At 31.0% G+C, this 16,795-nt stretch overlaps 2 protein-coding genes across 2 annotated transcripts in view; one reads left to right on the plus strand and one right to left on the minus strand.

Annotated features, from left to right (window-relative positions):
- Positions 1-4,191, minus strand: part of LOC126734886 (tubulin polyglutamylase complex subunit 2) — a 77,579-nt gene extending 73,388 nt beyond the window's left edge. The window contains exon 1 of the mRNA XM_050438716.1: positions 4,036-4,191. Within this exon, the coding sequence (XP_050294673.1) occupies positions 4,036-4,112 (77 nt within the window). The 5' untranslated portion in view covers positions 4,113-4,191. The remainder of the gene's footprint in view (positions 1-4,035) is intronic.
- Positions 851-16,385, plus strand: LOC126734887 (dynein regulatory complex protein 11). Its single transcript, XM_050438718.1, has 12 exons — positions 851-1,096; positions 1,971-2,159; positions 2,208-2,349; positions 6,964-7,095; positions 8,298-8,908; positions 8,962-9,125; positions 11,140-11,248; positions 11,304-11,664; positions 11,720-11,846; positions 11,898-11,995; positions 12,049-12,173; positions 15,523-16,385. The coding sequence occupies exons 1-12, from the start codon at positions 851-853 to the stop codon at positions 15,649-15,651; spliced, it is 2,433 nt and encodes an 810-aa protein (XP_050294675.1). The 3' UTR covers positions 15,652-16,385.
- The last annotated feature ends 410 nt before the right edge of the window (positions 16,386-16,795 follow it).

Raw genomic sequence — 16,795 nt, forward strand, 5'->3', positions numbered from 1 at the left:
CTCTTTAAACAAGACTAGAGAAAAATAACAATTCTTTCTTTCACATTTTTTTCTATTTAAATTACTAAAATGTAAAACTTTCTTCCTTTAAAAAAAAATTACTTCTCACTTAATGGACTTTTATGGTATATTTAAGACTCATCTATCTCCATCTTTTTTTCAACCGCTAATACAATTTAAAGGTGATAGGAAACCGACAGAGACAGCTATATGGAAATGGTTTCGACGTGCAAACAAAGGATAAAAGTTAAAAAAGAATAATTTGCATTTATCAATTTAAACGTTTTTCCTTTTTTTTATTTTTCAGAAATTCTCCCTGTCCAAAATTGTTACAAGTAAGCGTATTAATGTTACTTAAAATGCCTGGATGCCTAGAAAATGGCGTCCATGGCGTATAATTATTCCAAAAGCCTGAAAAACATAAAAAAAGTCATCAAATGCCTGGAATAAAGCGAAGAATTATTTTATATATGTCCCTAAAATATATGAAGAATTATTTTCATTATTTAAGGAAGACAGTCTTGGAATAAAATTAAAAATATTTTAAATGAAAGCCTGGAATAAAAATTACATTCAAAACCTGGAACAAAATCGAAAATAACATAAGTCTATAAAATGATAATTATATGATAAATAAAAACTACTTTAAAATGCCCCGGAGAATTATTTTAATTACATATAAGAGCCAAATAAATCGCTTGCATAACATAAAAAACCAAACTTCCCTGTCATCCTTAGATATATAGATCAAACACCCATATAACTAGGGGCGAATCAATTCACTATGGCAACCCTTTAATACACCTCAAACCCAAATAGAGGTCTTTAACACTCATCATATCGCTCAAACATGTCCCATAAGTACTACGATCAAGAATTTATTCAAGTCCAGAACTACCTCTCTAGTACCCTCAGTTCTGAACCGGTTCAAGCGGACCGAAGGGAGCATAGACCGTTGTTGGCCACCCTGTATTTACGATATATCGTTATAGCGAATAAGCTAGCCAACTGTGTGGATCAGATGGTGCAGCCTCAGAAGAGGATTTTGCTTAGGAAACTTCTGGAGGCCACTCTGGGAAGAATTTTGGAGTTAAAGGTGAGACCCTAACTGATGGTTGAGGTAGTAGAAATGCTTATTTACGACCCTTAAATACTTCTTCAGGAATCCCACTTAAATGGTTTTTAAGTTATGTGCTGTTATGCCCACAAGTCTCGATGTTGCAATATTCCTTTCTTAAATTTTGGTGGCTCTTGAGCCTTGGTTGATATAATTGCTTCTGATTTAGAATGTTTTTGAGGTACACGAAATGTTTTTATATGAAACTATTAAGTACGAAATGCTTTTTCTTTGAGTAAACCTTTTGTAAGAAGTTGTTTTTTTATTCTTTTTTAAAAAAATCTTTTCTAGAAATTTGCGCAAAAAGAGTGAACATTTTATACCACAATTTAGAAAAAAATGCTTCAAGGAAAAATATCCTAACTCCCAAAGTTCATAACATAGTTTCAACACGTTCTGACCCTCATATTGGTTCACAGGAATCCCTTTATATTGGAGTGCTCTTACACGAACAGTCAACTGACTTATTTACATACACGATCAGATACGAATACTAGAATTATTTATTTACTACTATTTATGTCCGATTTAAATATCGCGCCAATATTAGGATCTATACTGCACTGAACTGTCAACTGACTTCCGCCAGCAGTTGTGCAGCTCATTATATACTCGGCAAAACACAGTCTGCAAGATTCGCTAACCTTCCATGCGTTTCCAGATATGTTTGCAGTAAAACTGAAACTCTTCTGATAAGAAAAAGTGATTTCTTATCAGATTGTCTTTACTGTAAAGCAAAAATAATGCCCCAAGTAAAAGTACTAAAATTGTTAACCTAGAATCACGTTTTGACCCTCAAATCCATCCCCAGGAACGCCTGTACAAGACATTTATTATAAATAATTTGTTTAAGACTGACTTGGTGGAAGCAGACCTAACGGAATGGACCCACTGCGGAGACGTTTTGGAGCGGCTAAACCTCACTCCGATAGAGACAGAGCTGCAAATTCCCACTTGTTTCAGGAGGGAGCGGGATGATGAGATCCAGTACAAAAAGCGGGTTATCGAAGAAGTCCTGGATAAGTTAGGATTCACGGATAAGGTAAAATTTCATTGTGATATTTAAAGAGATACAATTTTTTTGATTAAGGTGGAAGAGAAGGCTCCGATGACGGAACAGCAGGCCATTTTGATAGTGCAAACTCACGAGAGGGCCAGACAGGGACGCCTGAGGGCCCAATTTATGAGGGAGATTCGTAGTATGAAGGAGAAAAGCAAACCGCAGGCCGCAGGTAAAATATTGATGTGGCGAAACTGGTGAATTTGTTAGCAATTTAATGGTTCCTGCACAGATTAAACATAACCAGATGCGAAAGAGTGACGATTTAGCGGTTGAAGTTGCTTCGGCCTTGATTCTTTGACTTTTAATGATTGCACCGATTCAAGTTGTTTTAACCATATAAAAAGTACTTTACTAATTGTACCATATTAAAAAGAAGGTTGAAAAAATCATATTTTGTACAATAAGTTGAAATTCAATAAAGTACAATTATTTTCTACAGGTTTTAAATATAATGCAAAATGTTTTATAAAAAGTACTCACTTTAAGCACGCCTTTAGATCCGTAAAGTTTACCTTTTTAATACAGTAAAATTGACGTATGTTTTACACTGTCAAGTAGTGGATTATTTTACGCTCTAGTGCGTACAGTATTTGGTTGAAATGTTAATAATTTTCTTACAAAAACTGCCGAAAAAGTTACTAAATTTGACAAAATTTTAACAAAAACCAGAAGTTGCCAAATTTTATTTTTTATTTTAAAAAAATCTGTAAGGGTGTTAAAAACACATATATAGGGGTGAATTACTTAATTATTTATATAAACATAATAGTTATTTTTGTAACAAGTGTGTAAAATGATCCTTTTTTATGAATGACAAACTTGTCACTTATTGGAAACTTGAAACTTACGCACTAGTGCGTAAAAAGTGAAACTTGCCACACCCTAGAAAGTGTGTAAAGTGTAGCACAGTAGTAGAAAAAATATATTAAGAAAGTGTTTACTTTTAGACAGAAATTTATTAAATTATAAATAGTTCAATATTCTTAAATGTCTATTTGTTTTTTGCGCTTTGGCTGATGTTTCGTGATATTAATATTTCTTGATTGATTTTTATTAAATGCAATTCTTCGTTTTAGTGACGTAACTTGAAATTTTAATTTATTTTTTCAAGATGTGTTGTTGGTAAGCTGTGCTGGTATTTGTGTGAATGTGCTTAGCGATACTAAGGGACTATTGCTTCTTTTGCTTCTTAAAGGTACATTGCCCGCTTCAATTTGAAGAACCAAAGAAGCTAAAAGAAACTTATTTTGGTGAAATTTTTTTTATATTTTAATAAATACATTTTTCTGGGAAAATTAGATGATAAGTAAAATTAAAAAATAAGTTAAAGTAATAAATAAGTTTTATAAGAAAAACATTGAAACACTAAAAAAAGTTGAAGCCAATCCAATTTATTGGAGAACATGCTTTTCTTCAATACCTTTCGTATAAAATGTAAAATTTGAAGTAAAATAAAATATATTTTTATGTGATCACTTAACATTCTTATATGTATATACAGAGTCATAACGCATGAATGTTTGATGAATGAATAAATTGTGTCTGTAATTTAACATTTTTTTTATATTCTCAAAGCAAATATAAAGCACCTGAAGCTACCACTCGCATTCACCAAAGATCATCTAATTTGGACCACAATACTATATAATACTTTACTTTTTATTATAATTTATTGATTTTATCATAATTATTCATTTCACTACCTGATTCATGAAAGATTGATGGAACAGCATCATTAAATAACCGCGTTTCATTTCTGATGAAGAAACGGATAAGCCATTTTCATTTAAAATTATCCTCTCATGTTTTAGCCTTTGGTGTTATATTAAATTCATTATTTGCCTGATTTACTTACGTTTCCTGATCTTTTGGAAAACCAAAAAGTGACTTTAGCTCACCAGTTTTATTGGAACAGTGTAGATAAAAACACATTTATGCACAAGCATTTTGAAAAAAATATAAGTAAATACACGCTTGCGAGGACTGGCTTTTCGTACTATGCAACAAGACGCCGCACAGTGCGTCGATATGTGGACAAAAATGAAAAACATATTACACATATAAACAAAAATAAACTGTCTTTTTATCAAAGATGCATACTAATATGTTAATTATCAAAATTAATCAAATATTTTATTTAATTAATTAAAATTCGGAGTTAAAAATACTTTAAATTGATGCCATTAGATAATCTTAAATTCTGGTTGTTTATTTTGCATTTTACAGTAGAGTAAAAGGTTTAAAAAAAATTGTTGATATGTGCGAACTTTGGTATGAACTTTATATAACCCATAACTTGAAACTAATTAATTAAGTTTTTGATTATATTTCATACATACATTTTTAAAAACCTATCTTTTTGTGCATGTTTTTTTAAGATATCAAATTTAAAAAGCATTATCTCAAAAACGTCAAAAACCGTGTTTTTAAATTTAGCAGCAAAAGATACATTGATTTACGCTTTTTGAACTTGTGCTCGTCACTTTTTGCATAGATCTGCGCTTATTTGAAGTCTGGCAACTATTTAAGAAAGATCAAGTGGAACTTAAAATTTATGAAAACATAGAGTTTTTTGGCAAGGCAGAACCCTCTACAGATTTTCTTGAGACCTGTAAAAATGCTGCCAAATTTTTTTGCCTGACAATGAATAGATATTGGCAAGCATGTCAAAGGAAAAAAATTTATTTGTGCAATGTTTTGCTGAATTTTTAACGTCAAGAATTATCTCAAGTATAACCTCAGTCAAGTCGCGGTCGTCCCTTAAAGTCCTTTAAAGAATGTTCTCGAAAAACAAAAATAAGGCGGGTCCAAGAATTAATAACTTCTCACAGTTACGAGGAGTTATGTTTTGCAGCCGAAGAATCCGCGAGAATTTCTGGTGTAAGAAAAGAGATTAAAGCTGAACAATCAGTACTAAAGAGGTTTTCGCTTTATATTTCGATTTGGATTTGTCGGAAAGAAAGTATATAATTTTGCGGTGTGCGGTTAATTCTATACATGAAAATTGCTTTCCCAGTTTGTACCAAATTTGCCAAAAAAAAGAATTACTTTCAAAAGAAATTATATCCTCCGAATATATAGCCGAAGTAAAGCTTCAGAATTTACTAAATATCAGTGATGGGATATTAAAAACTTTTTTTCAATCATTTGCCTGATGAGTATATGGTTTTAATTGCTATATCTCCGTTAGTGTTATCTGATGATAATTCCAATAATAAGTTATGGTCCAATCTCCGTTCATCCTCAACCTTTTTTTGTAGACCTATGAAATTTTTATTTATGAAAGAAAATGCTACGTTGGTAAAAGACGACGAAGAAAAAGTAAAAATTCGAATTGAAAACTTAGCAGCGTATTTCGTTAACTTTAGGGAAAAGATTTTTAATATAAATAAACTTTAAACTAATTTTTTTTATGCTAGACGGAAGCTCAATAAATGTTTTGTCAGGTACAAATAGCACCCAAAAATGTTTTATTTGCGATGCTCTACCCAAAGAAATGAATAAGTTCATGAAAGATCTGTTAAATATGAACATTTTCGATTTGGCTTATCTTTCCTTCATTTGTGGATTCGGACGTTTGAGTGTTTATTACACATATCATCTAGATTACCATTTAAAAATTGGCAAGTCAGATCTCCAGATCATAAAATCATATTTCAAAAAGAAAAAAGATATACAGTTGGAATTTAAAAAGCAACAAGGGTTGATAGTGGATAAGCCAAAACCTGGGTACGGATCCACAAATGACAGAAATAGGAGCAGAACTTTTTACATTAAAAATGCAGAAACTTCTTCGTCTATTACCGGAATTGATGTTAATTTAATTAAAAAAATTTTCCTAATCATTCGAAGCATAAACTCTGGGCATAATATTAATTTTGAAAAGAAACATTTAATTTATATGTACATCTTTATAGTTGGTATGCATTGTACACTTCACAAATTGCTAGTTCACGTGGTTGAATTTATAAAAAAAATTAATATTCCTATTGCAAAATTATCGAAAAAAGACGCTTTGGAGGCAAGACACAAAGAGGCAAGAAAGCATCGACTAAATCGTACAAGAAAATCGTCAAGAGCCAACTGTAACAAAGACTCACTGACATCACTGTTGAACTTCAGATCCTTACTTAGCGACATTAAGAAAACCCTTCTTAAAACAAAAAGATACAGAAAATATAAGCGAATATTTGGTATTTGGTGATCACAACAATAAATCTAATACTTTTATTAATTTTGAAAATCTTGATTTGGAGTTGCAAGATAAAGATGAAAGATGAAACTTCAGATTAAGATGACTATTGTGTTCTCATTTTTATTTCCCTTTTAAAGGCTACTACCTTTATTAACTTTTGATTTAAGCCTGAATTAGTAGAATATTGTTTTCTTTAATACGCAGAAAGGCGTCCCTTAGGTTTTTTTTTGTTTACTTGATAGATCTAATTTTTTATTAATATATATGTTTTCTTAATTGATTGTTTAATTTTTAAATTTACCATGAATTGCATATTACCATTATTTGTTAAACACCTTGTAACTCTAAAATTCTTTAATGAAATAAAATATTTTTTTGCTGATGTATAAATCAATATAATGTCCTTTCAAAAAATCTTTTTAAAACTTTAATCAGATCGGTTAAAAAATGTATATATTTTCTGTTTTGAAATCGGCGATTTCGCTTTAGTTTCGCATCTGGTTATATTTAATCTGTGGCTCTTGCCTGACCTTAATTATCATTTGCGAGACTCATAATTTTTGTTAATATTTGGCATCTGGTTTTAAGGAGAGGAAGAAGAAGAAGACAAAGGCCTGAGCATCAACCTGGCGGCTGCCATTAAGATCCAAAAAATTTGGCGAGGATATTTGGCGAGACGTGCGACGCGCAGGCGCAAGCTCCAAGAAATGTTACTAATCGGTAACAATAGACAATAGATTTTTATTGCTTTTAAAGTAATACAATATATACTTATAGCAATAGAGTACAGGCATTACAAGGAAAAATATCTTTAAATAAAAACAAAATAAAGAAATCTGCCGAATCATAAAGCACCGTTTACAAAAATTACAGTTAAAAAATAGGTAGCGAGGCACAATTATTTAATATAAAAAACTAAAAACAGTAACGTAAAAAATCGGATATAGTTATAATATATAAACTAATCAGTAACCTAATTATACAACAATAAATAGTTACATAAACCAAAACCATATAATTTGTATCATAAGAAAAATAAAATACTAATTATTGATTATAGAACCTTTAGTTAGGAGAAAAATAATCAGTAATCAGTCCCTAATACAAAAAGAAAGAACAAAATTACTCATTAATTAGGAAGCTTCTAAGTCGGAGAATATCTAAAAAGTAATGAACGGGTTTAACTTTTTGAGGTATTATGTTGTTTAAAAAGCATATAAAATTGTGCACACTAAATACAACCTCATCAGAAGAAATTAGACCCTGACGAAGAGAGGCGCACTCAAAAAATATGTGCTGCTTTACATTTGCATTATATATAGTGCACATATCGCCAAGATTTATAGAGTAAGAAAATTCATCAAAAGTAGCCTTAAAAAACGGCAATTGGCAGTCCGGACTTGGCAAAGAAACTTTAAGTACTTAAAAGAAATTCTCTTAAATTGTAAATAGTTTTTTTGGCATTTGAACGTTTGAGAAACAGCTATAAAAGAGAGGAAATGCGGAAGCAGATGCAAATTCAAGGTCTTTTTTAAAACAAACCTGTTTAAATTTATCCAACAACAAGACTTTATTCTTCTTTAGGTAGATAATCTTTAATGATATAAATGGCATGCCAAAATAAGTTCTTTACTTGCTGAATCCAATTATAGGAAGGGTCTGGGTTTACAAGTTCCAGCTGTCTCTTATAGCAGATCTGTGGGTATCTGGAGGGTTTCATAGATTAAAGTTTGATTAGCCAATTAATAGCTAGTTTAAAAATAGTTAACGAAAGGTATGTTACACCAAATTCTAGACGCACAACAACTTTTTGAAAAAACTGACCTGTACACGTTCCAAAACCTCAATGTAACGCAAACTCCAATAAATATAATAGACTTGTAGATAATTTGATTACACTAAATTTGAAATAATTTATGCAGGTATGATCCCACCACCAAAAAAGAAAAACGAAGAGTTAGAAAGAGACTTGCAGAACCAAGAAAGAAGGCGCAAGCTCCAAAAACAGCGACAAGCCGAATACGAAGAAGAAATCAAAAGGATCCGAAGCAATTTGGAAAAGAATCAGCGTGGACCGGTACTGGAACAATTGAGCGATCAAGTGCGTGGTTGGCTGCACGAGTACAAAGCGCAAACCGGCAAAATACCCGAATACACCGGCTCCGAAAGAAGTGCCTCTAGACTGATGCTAAGTCGTCAAGGTACCGAGAGCGAAACGAGCAAATCCACCCCTGGATCATCCAAAGATTCCAAATCCAAAAAAGAAAAAGTGGTAAAGAGCCCCAAGGAGGGTAAAGGTCCGGACCAGGAGGAGGAGGAAGGCAGAACGAAAGCGCTGGTTTCCACGTTTGTTCCTGAATTGAACATCCGGAAGGAGGAGTACGACGAAATCTGGAGAAGTAAAAATGAGTCGGCGAATCCGAGGCAGCATCCTTATACGGATATGATCGAACACGATCAGATGACTGAAATGGAGAATGAGCTGAGGAAGATCGTCGATGAAATGATGAGGGCGGAGTTAATGTTATTGCAGGTATTAAAAAAAAAATCTTGTTGGACATATAGGTGACTTGATTGACCTTGTAGGAGGCATTTGACAAAGACAGAGGCCACAAGGGCAAGAAGAAATCGAGCAAAAAAGCCCGGAAAACGGGTAAAAAAAGCAAGAAAAAGAAAGAGAAGGACTTAACCCCCGATCGCACTACGGAGTCTTTGTTTGAGGAACTGGTGGCGAACGGAATAATTAAAAAGTATATTTTTCATATGAAACTATCTGTATCCTAGTTGCTTCTTCAATTTTTTTCGTTCACATTAATGTAGAGGAAGTAATTTCATTCATAGTATTTTTTTTTTTATTTAGCGGGTAATTTTTTTAAATGTTTTTACTGTAAAACATATGATGGACTTTTAGTTTTTTAAAGATAAGTAATTAATTTCTATTGGAATATTGCTGATGTGACAAATACACGCAAAAAATCTCTAAATCAATTGAATAAAAGTTTTAAATTGTCTTTAAGATTTAGTTTGTGTGATGAAATTTTAAAAATAAATAACCGGACTACGCCTTTAAAAAAGGGACCGATTGTTTTAATAAAATATATGAAAATATATTTATATTAAAAATGATTTTTTATTGTAAATATATTATGATATTAGTTTAAACGTGTATATCATAAACATGCAATTTAAAAGAATAACTTCAATTTTAATATCATTAAATTTACTTAAATACTTTTATTAAGGGCGGATATTTTTTTAGAGATAGAAGATTTTTTTTTAATATCTTCGACGGAGCGAAAATATTAAAGATAATTGTTAAAAATTTTTTCAAAACATCTTTAAAATAAAAAAAATCTTTAATAATCTTAAATAAGAAAATCCGAACTTTGAAACTAGCAGACTTAAAAAAAAGGAATATCTTAAAGATACGTTATTTTTTTCATTTGGAAATACTTGAATTATCTTAAAAAATTTTAATTCAAGAGAATCTTAAGCATGAAAAGAGTAGACTGAAAAATTAAAATGTTGATATTGAAAAATTAAAATTTAAAAGATAATTAGTAAATTTTTTTATAAATGATTATTTTTAACTGTAAAAACTTAAATTTTCTTAAGAACTTGGGTCTTTTTAGAGAAATATGACCAGTTCGCTCCTGGAAAGACTCTCCAAAAATGAGAGAAAATTACTCTTCTAGGTTAAAAAGTTCGAGAACTATCAATTACTCTGAAAATTCAAGGAAATCTCAAGCACGAAAGTAGAAGATCAAAAAGTGAACATTTTGTAGACAATTAGTAAAAATTAATATAATTTTTTTTTTTAAACTGAAAAACTTGAATTATCTTAAAAATGCATCAATAGAGAGAACCCAAGAATCCTATATGGATTCTATAAATAAAAAAGATAATATGTAGTTTATGATTTTTTAATGATACGTCTTATTAAGCAATAAGTAAGTAATTAAAAACTTTAACTGAAAACTTAAATTATCTTAAAATTAAAAATGTTAAAGATAATTATTTATTGAGTAAGATCTTGGCTAATATAACAGGAAAAACACTAATTATCTTAAAAAAAATGGTTTTTATATACGTCATATATCTTTAAATATAGGCACCCCTTTAGTCAAATTTATGTTAAACAGAAGGGCATTAGTTTAATTTTAAAGAAATTCCCAAGATCAAAGATATATTCCAAATCAATAAAAATTTTAGAGATAATTAGAGAAATTTTGTATGAGTTAAAAAATCTTAAAGTCTAGGATTTTTAGATAAATGTAATCTTAAGTTAAAAATAATAAAAGTTCCAAACATTAAAAAAAGGTTAAAATAATTGACAAAGTTCTTAAGAATTGATTAAAAAAACATTAAAGTTTTATAGGTAAATCTATCCTTTTTTTAAATATTTTTTTTTGCTTATTTTCTTAACATATTCTCATTATTTTTTAATAATTGCTTATGTTATGAAATATTTTTAAAATGGTTTTAGCTAAATAAATAGCTTTCTTTCCCACTCATTTCATATAAACACGTTTTTATACCTCAAAAATTTTCTGAGTAAAGTAAATAATTGCCTCTATTATTTCTTCAACCAAGGTCCAAGATTCATCACATTTAAACCTTTAGGATAGTCTTACGGATAAAACTTCAAACCTGTTAATATTATCAACCAGATGGTAAAAAATTACGAAAGTTCATAGGAGTCTAAAGTTGCTCTGCCAACCCAACCCAACCCAGGATACTATATAATACAAATAATTATTTAAGATACCCTGAAGTATGGCTAAAAGACTTCCAAGGAGAAAGATCATTTAACTCACCAGCTCCATACAACAGAGGCAAAGAACCTCCAATAGACTTAGGAGACATCCGACAAGTAAATAATCCAACTTCTAATCATTTAATCGTCTAAATACATCAGCCAATTACAGGTTTTAACTGAATACTGCATCATCCCTCTTCTATCCGACCATTTACATCAAACGACCCCCCATATAAAATCGGTTCTACTGGCAGGCCCTAAAGGGTCAGGCAAAGACATGCTGGTGCATGCCATTTGTAACGAAACTGGAGCGGTGTTATTCGACTTGACTCCAGCCAATATCGTGGGCAAATATCCAGGAAAATCCGGGTTAATAATGCTGATCCATTTGGTGGTGAAAGTGTCCAGACTGTTACAACCCTCTGTGATTTACATGGATAATGCCGAGAGGCCTTTTGTTAAAAAGGTACCTAAGACTGATAAGAGCGATCCCAAGAGATTGAAGAAGGATTTGCCAAAAATTGTGAAAAGTAATTGAAATGTGTTGTTTCATTAAATAATATTCATGTAATATTTGTTTTGTAGATTTTTGTGCTGAAGATCGCGTAATTTTATTGGGCGTGACCGATTGTCCTTGGGAAAGTGATCAGAAGCTGCTGCAGCAAGTTTATCAAAAGTTCTTTCTCATACCTCGACCTACGTACAGTTCAAGGTAACTACCATAATAGCATCGGATATTTCATCAATTTCATGAATGTTCTAGATACTTCTTATGGACCCACCTCTTGAGCCAATACATGGCAGTTAGCTGGAAATTCGACACTAGTGTAATGAGCAAAATCTCTGACGGTTACACTGTCGGTAAGTAAAATGTTTATTTAAAAAGGATTTAATTAATAAAAAAAGTCGTTTAGGGTCAATAGTGAGTACGGTCAAGGAAGTGATTACCGTCAAGAGGATGTTGCAGCTAAGAATTCACCCTTTGAGTCCTTTGGAGCTTATTAATGATTTGTGCACGAGGACGCCAGTTTATAAAGAGGTAAATTATTGTTGTATCACGTATGCAGTAAAAGACATAAAAATTAAGACGTTGCTTAAAGTTGTTTTCGTTTTTTTAAGACTGTTATAGTAATTTTTTCGGTTCGTCCAGGCAATTAACAAAATTAAAAAGGGACTCTGTCTGGGATCTTAAGTACTTTCCTGAACTGCACTTTAAAAAGGAAAACAAAAAATTGCGTCCGTTTTACTACAAATTAAGGGTTAAAGCGAATAAAAGATATTTGAAAAAAAAACATCACTGAAAATTGAAGAATTACTTCATCGACTGCTTGAAAGTAACTTGAACGGCTTTTGGATTCCACTCCTTGAAAGAAAAAATTAAAAATTACGACGTATTGGGTAAAAATTAAAATAATTTACGTAAAACGAGAAAACCAACTTAACAGCCTGGAAAAAAACAAAATAAATTTTAATCGAAGTTGAATTGACTGAATAAAGAAATTCTGGTAAAAACAAAAAATTAACTCAAGTGCTTAGAAGAGACGAAAGAAGATCTTAACTTGGTGTAAGAAATGGAAAATTATGCCATCTTCAACGCTAAAGTGAGGAAGAAACAGAAAATCCTTCGTGCTTCATTTGGCTTTTTTTAGTTCTTACATAACTTTAACTACTTGAACCCAGGGATATTTAATAGCCTTGAAAAAAAAACGAAAAAACCTTCAACTGCCTCAAAAAAAAAACCGAAAACTTAATTTTAATGGGGTAATGAAAAACTGCTTGGAAGACAGGTAAAAATACCTCAACTGGAAAAAGAAAATTATTTGCAGTACAATTGATTGGACAAAAAAATGCTTGGAAAAGATGAAAAGGGAGTTCAGTGGAGTGGAAAAGACGAGAAAGTAGTTCAACGGCCTGCAAATAACGAAATCGTTCTTTTTCGTTCTAATAACTACTTAGAAACAAAATAAAATCACTCGTAATTTTTGACTAGTAAAAGTCACAACTGTCTGAAAAAAAACAGAAAAATATTCATTCAAAGTACGAAAAATTACCTCAACTGTCTGTATATAAAATAGTCACAGCTGTCCGCATTTTTGACTATTTAAAGCAGAAAAAATAACAATAATGACCCTCGACTGCATTAAAGAATAATTTTTTCATATATTCTCAGGCGTTATATATGTTTTATTGATTCTTCCAGGGAGTAACAAAAAACAATAATGAGTCTCAATTGGCTGGAAGAATAGTCTAGAAACAATCGAAAATGACCTGGATAAGAAAAACAGACTCAACTGCCTAAAAAAAAAAGAATGTTGTTCGTAGTTTTCGTCTTTTTCAGTCAATTGCCTGTAAAAAACGAAAAATGGACTGCCTGGCATAAACAGAAAGTTACTTATGGTTTAATTGTCGGGAAAAGAGGAAAAAAAAAATTTTATCTGTCTGTAAGAAACGTAAAACAGCCGTGACTCTCTGGAAAAAATTGAAATCAAGAAAAAAATCAATTGACAAAAAAATATCTTGGAAAAAAAAAACGAAAAATTACCTCAACTTCCTGGAATGAACAAAAAATTACTCATGGTTCAATTGACCGTAAAGAAAGGAAAATTAACTCAACTGTGTGAAAAATAAATTCGTAATTTAACTGACTGAAAAAGACGAAAAAGAAATTCAATTGCCAATAAGAAATGAAAAATGGACTTAAAATCGTCTAGGACCTTGTATAAACCAGTAACATTCTTAAATATTAAAATAAACATAAAAATATTTCCTAGAGAAGAGTTAAATAAATTCCTCAAGTGGGACAATTATTCTGTGAATATTCCAATAAATATGCTAAAAATAAATGTCAAGATATTGCACGGAATTAACTATACATAATTTTTTTGAAATATTGTTGAAATGAAATGTTTTTTATCCTTGGAATATTTGATTTTTTTAAGACTATTCCTAGAATATTTTGCAAATTCATAGATGTCACGTGAATAATTCTTGTAGAATAATTTGCGTGAATATTTTTCATGATAGATATTGAATATTTCAGAACATGTTCACAGAAATATTTTAAAAATTCTACGAAAATACGAAAAAATATCCCAATTTCCTAAAATAAACAGAAAATTGCTCACAGTTCAATTGACTGACAACATTTTTAGAAATGATGAAAACTGGTCTCAGCTACCTGGAATAAACCGAAAATTACTGAAAAACGAAAAATTAACCTCAACTGTCTATAAAAAAATAAAAATTGACTTATCTGCTTGAAAAAAAACTGAAAATTAATCCAATGGGCTCTAAACATTTAAAAAAAAAACTGAACAACTTGAAACATAAAACATTGAATAAACAAAAAATGTATTTAAAAAATTAGTAGAAATTCAAACTATTTACTCTTTTACTCCGTGATGTAATAAACTTTACATGTCTTTGATAATCCTGCACATATCATTTTTTTTGTCTCACTTAGATTCTCTTTAATTTTTTCTTCATTGATTGTATTTACGTTGATTAAATTGTCTTTATTTTAATTAGAACTATAGGTGAATAGTGTATTACTGTGCTAATGTCACAATATTTAGTTAGGTCCTAAACACAAGGTATGCTGACCCTAAATACGAACCTTATTAATGCTGGGAACATAATATTTTTGTAGAAAGAAATTAAAATTAAATTAGACAATAAATTGCATGAAAAACAAATAGAAAATTAATCGTAGTACAATGCTCTGTAAACATTTTCAAAAATGACACTAACAACTTAAAACAGTAAAAAACTTACTTGAATTCCCCAAGGGAAACAAAAATGATAACTGTTATTATATTATCGTCAATAATTGCCTTAAACAAGTTATAGAACTACGAAGAAAGATGATGATTGTCAACTGCCTGGATGACCAGTTTTCCTTATATTTCCAGGCATTTTAAGTAATTTATTGATTGTTCCAGGCAATAACATAAAATCGCAATAATGAGTCTGAATTGCCTGGAAGAATAGTCTAGTAGAACCGAAAATGACATGGAAAATAAGAAGAAAATTACTCGTAATTTTCGAATTTTTCAGTAAATTCACTATAAAAACCAAAAAGGGACTCATCTGACTAAAAATACTTGAAAATACGAAATATGACCTCAACTACCTGGAATAAACCGAAAATTACTCTTTTGCTGTCAATTGAAATATCAAAAGACGAAGAAATACTTCAACTGCCTGTAAAAAAAAATGGATCTATCTGACAAAGAAACACAAAGTTACTCGTAGTTCAATTGACTAAACAATTCCTGACAAATACGAAAAAATTATTTGAAAAAACAAACTCTTTATCGCCAATAATTACCTTAAACAAGTTATCAAGCTATTAATGTTTTGACCATCAAATGTTTATTTTTTTTTAGGAAGACGAAGCTTTCGAACTGTGGTGGACCAAAGTGCCAATGGTGCGAAGACGTTTGAGGGCGGTCGAAATGCTTTTAGAAGAGGAGGCCGACATGATGGCGAAACAGGCCAACGCTAAGAAAAAGTGAACGTTCATTTCACTTTTAATTACATAGTAAACAGTAATTTATAATGATTAACCCTTTCACTGCGCGGTGCTAAATTGAATTGGTCGCTCAAAATTACCATTTTTTTGCGGCTTGCGAATATATTCGTCAAGAGCAGTTTGGTCCAATTTACCATATTTATAAATGATTTTTTTTTAATATTTACAGAAAAAAAATACAAAATAGTTTTCTAAATGCTAGTTTATTTTAATAAATGTGATACACGTTCAATATGGTATCATAAAAAAAACATTTTGGATGGGTTACATGATCTAAGAGTGTTTTTTTGTATGATATATTTCGGAACAAAGTGCTACATCACAAGTTGGACACATATATCTTAATTCGCGTCTTCTTTTATTTTTTGTACAAACGACGCATCGTTTTGTAGTGGACTTCTTTTGGGCAGTGGATGGAATGAAATATGCAAAGTGTCTTTCAGTTAGACGTAATTCCGAGTTTTCATCTAAAACTCTGCGACCTACCGTACGAGTGGAAACTGGTGTGTGAAATTTCGCGATAATTTGTTTAATCAGCATTAGATGAAAATCTTCAATTGACACATAATGCACACGGTATTGCATTTATATAATTGGTAGGCATTCAAAACCGTGCAATCTAATAAGTGGAAAAATACTTTTTTGTACCATTTCATTGATTTGCGAACGCACTTTACAGAAGAAAGGAGCATATCTGATTTATCGACGGCACCCATCTGTTGATTATAATCAACAATGCAGCTGGGTTTCATGATTCTTCTTCCTGTTTGATGGTCTGTCTTTCCTGTCTCCTCGACGTCAGGTTTATGGCAACTTGACAACATGTTAACTTCCCTTTTATCTTGCCATCTTACTGCAAGCAGGTTTTATAAGTAAACTCACCCTTTTGTAACTTCTCTGTGAATTTTAGCATGTTTTTCCTATTTTTCTTCACAGTACGACAAGCGGTTGTCTTGTTTTTATACAACGACTCAAACAAATTGGGGCTAGTGTACCAGTTATCCACGAATAAGGTGTGACCCTTTTCTAGGTAAGGCTCAAGTAAATTCATTACTATGCTGCCAGATTTTCCAATATCAGCTCCATCAAATTCCTTTACGTTTGTCGAGGCACCAGTGTAGACAATA

This window comes from Anthonomus grandis, chromosome 4 (assembly GCF_022605725.1).
Source record: "Anthonomus grandis grandis chromosome 4, icAntGran1.3, whole genome shotgun sequence".
In the NCBI taxonomy this organism is placed as follows: Eukaryota; Metazoa; Arthropoda; class Insecta; order Coleoptera; family Curculionidae; genus Anthonomus; species Anthonomus grandis.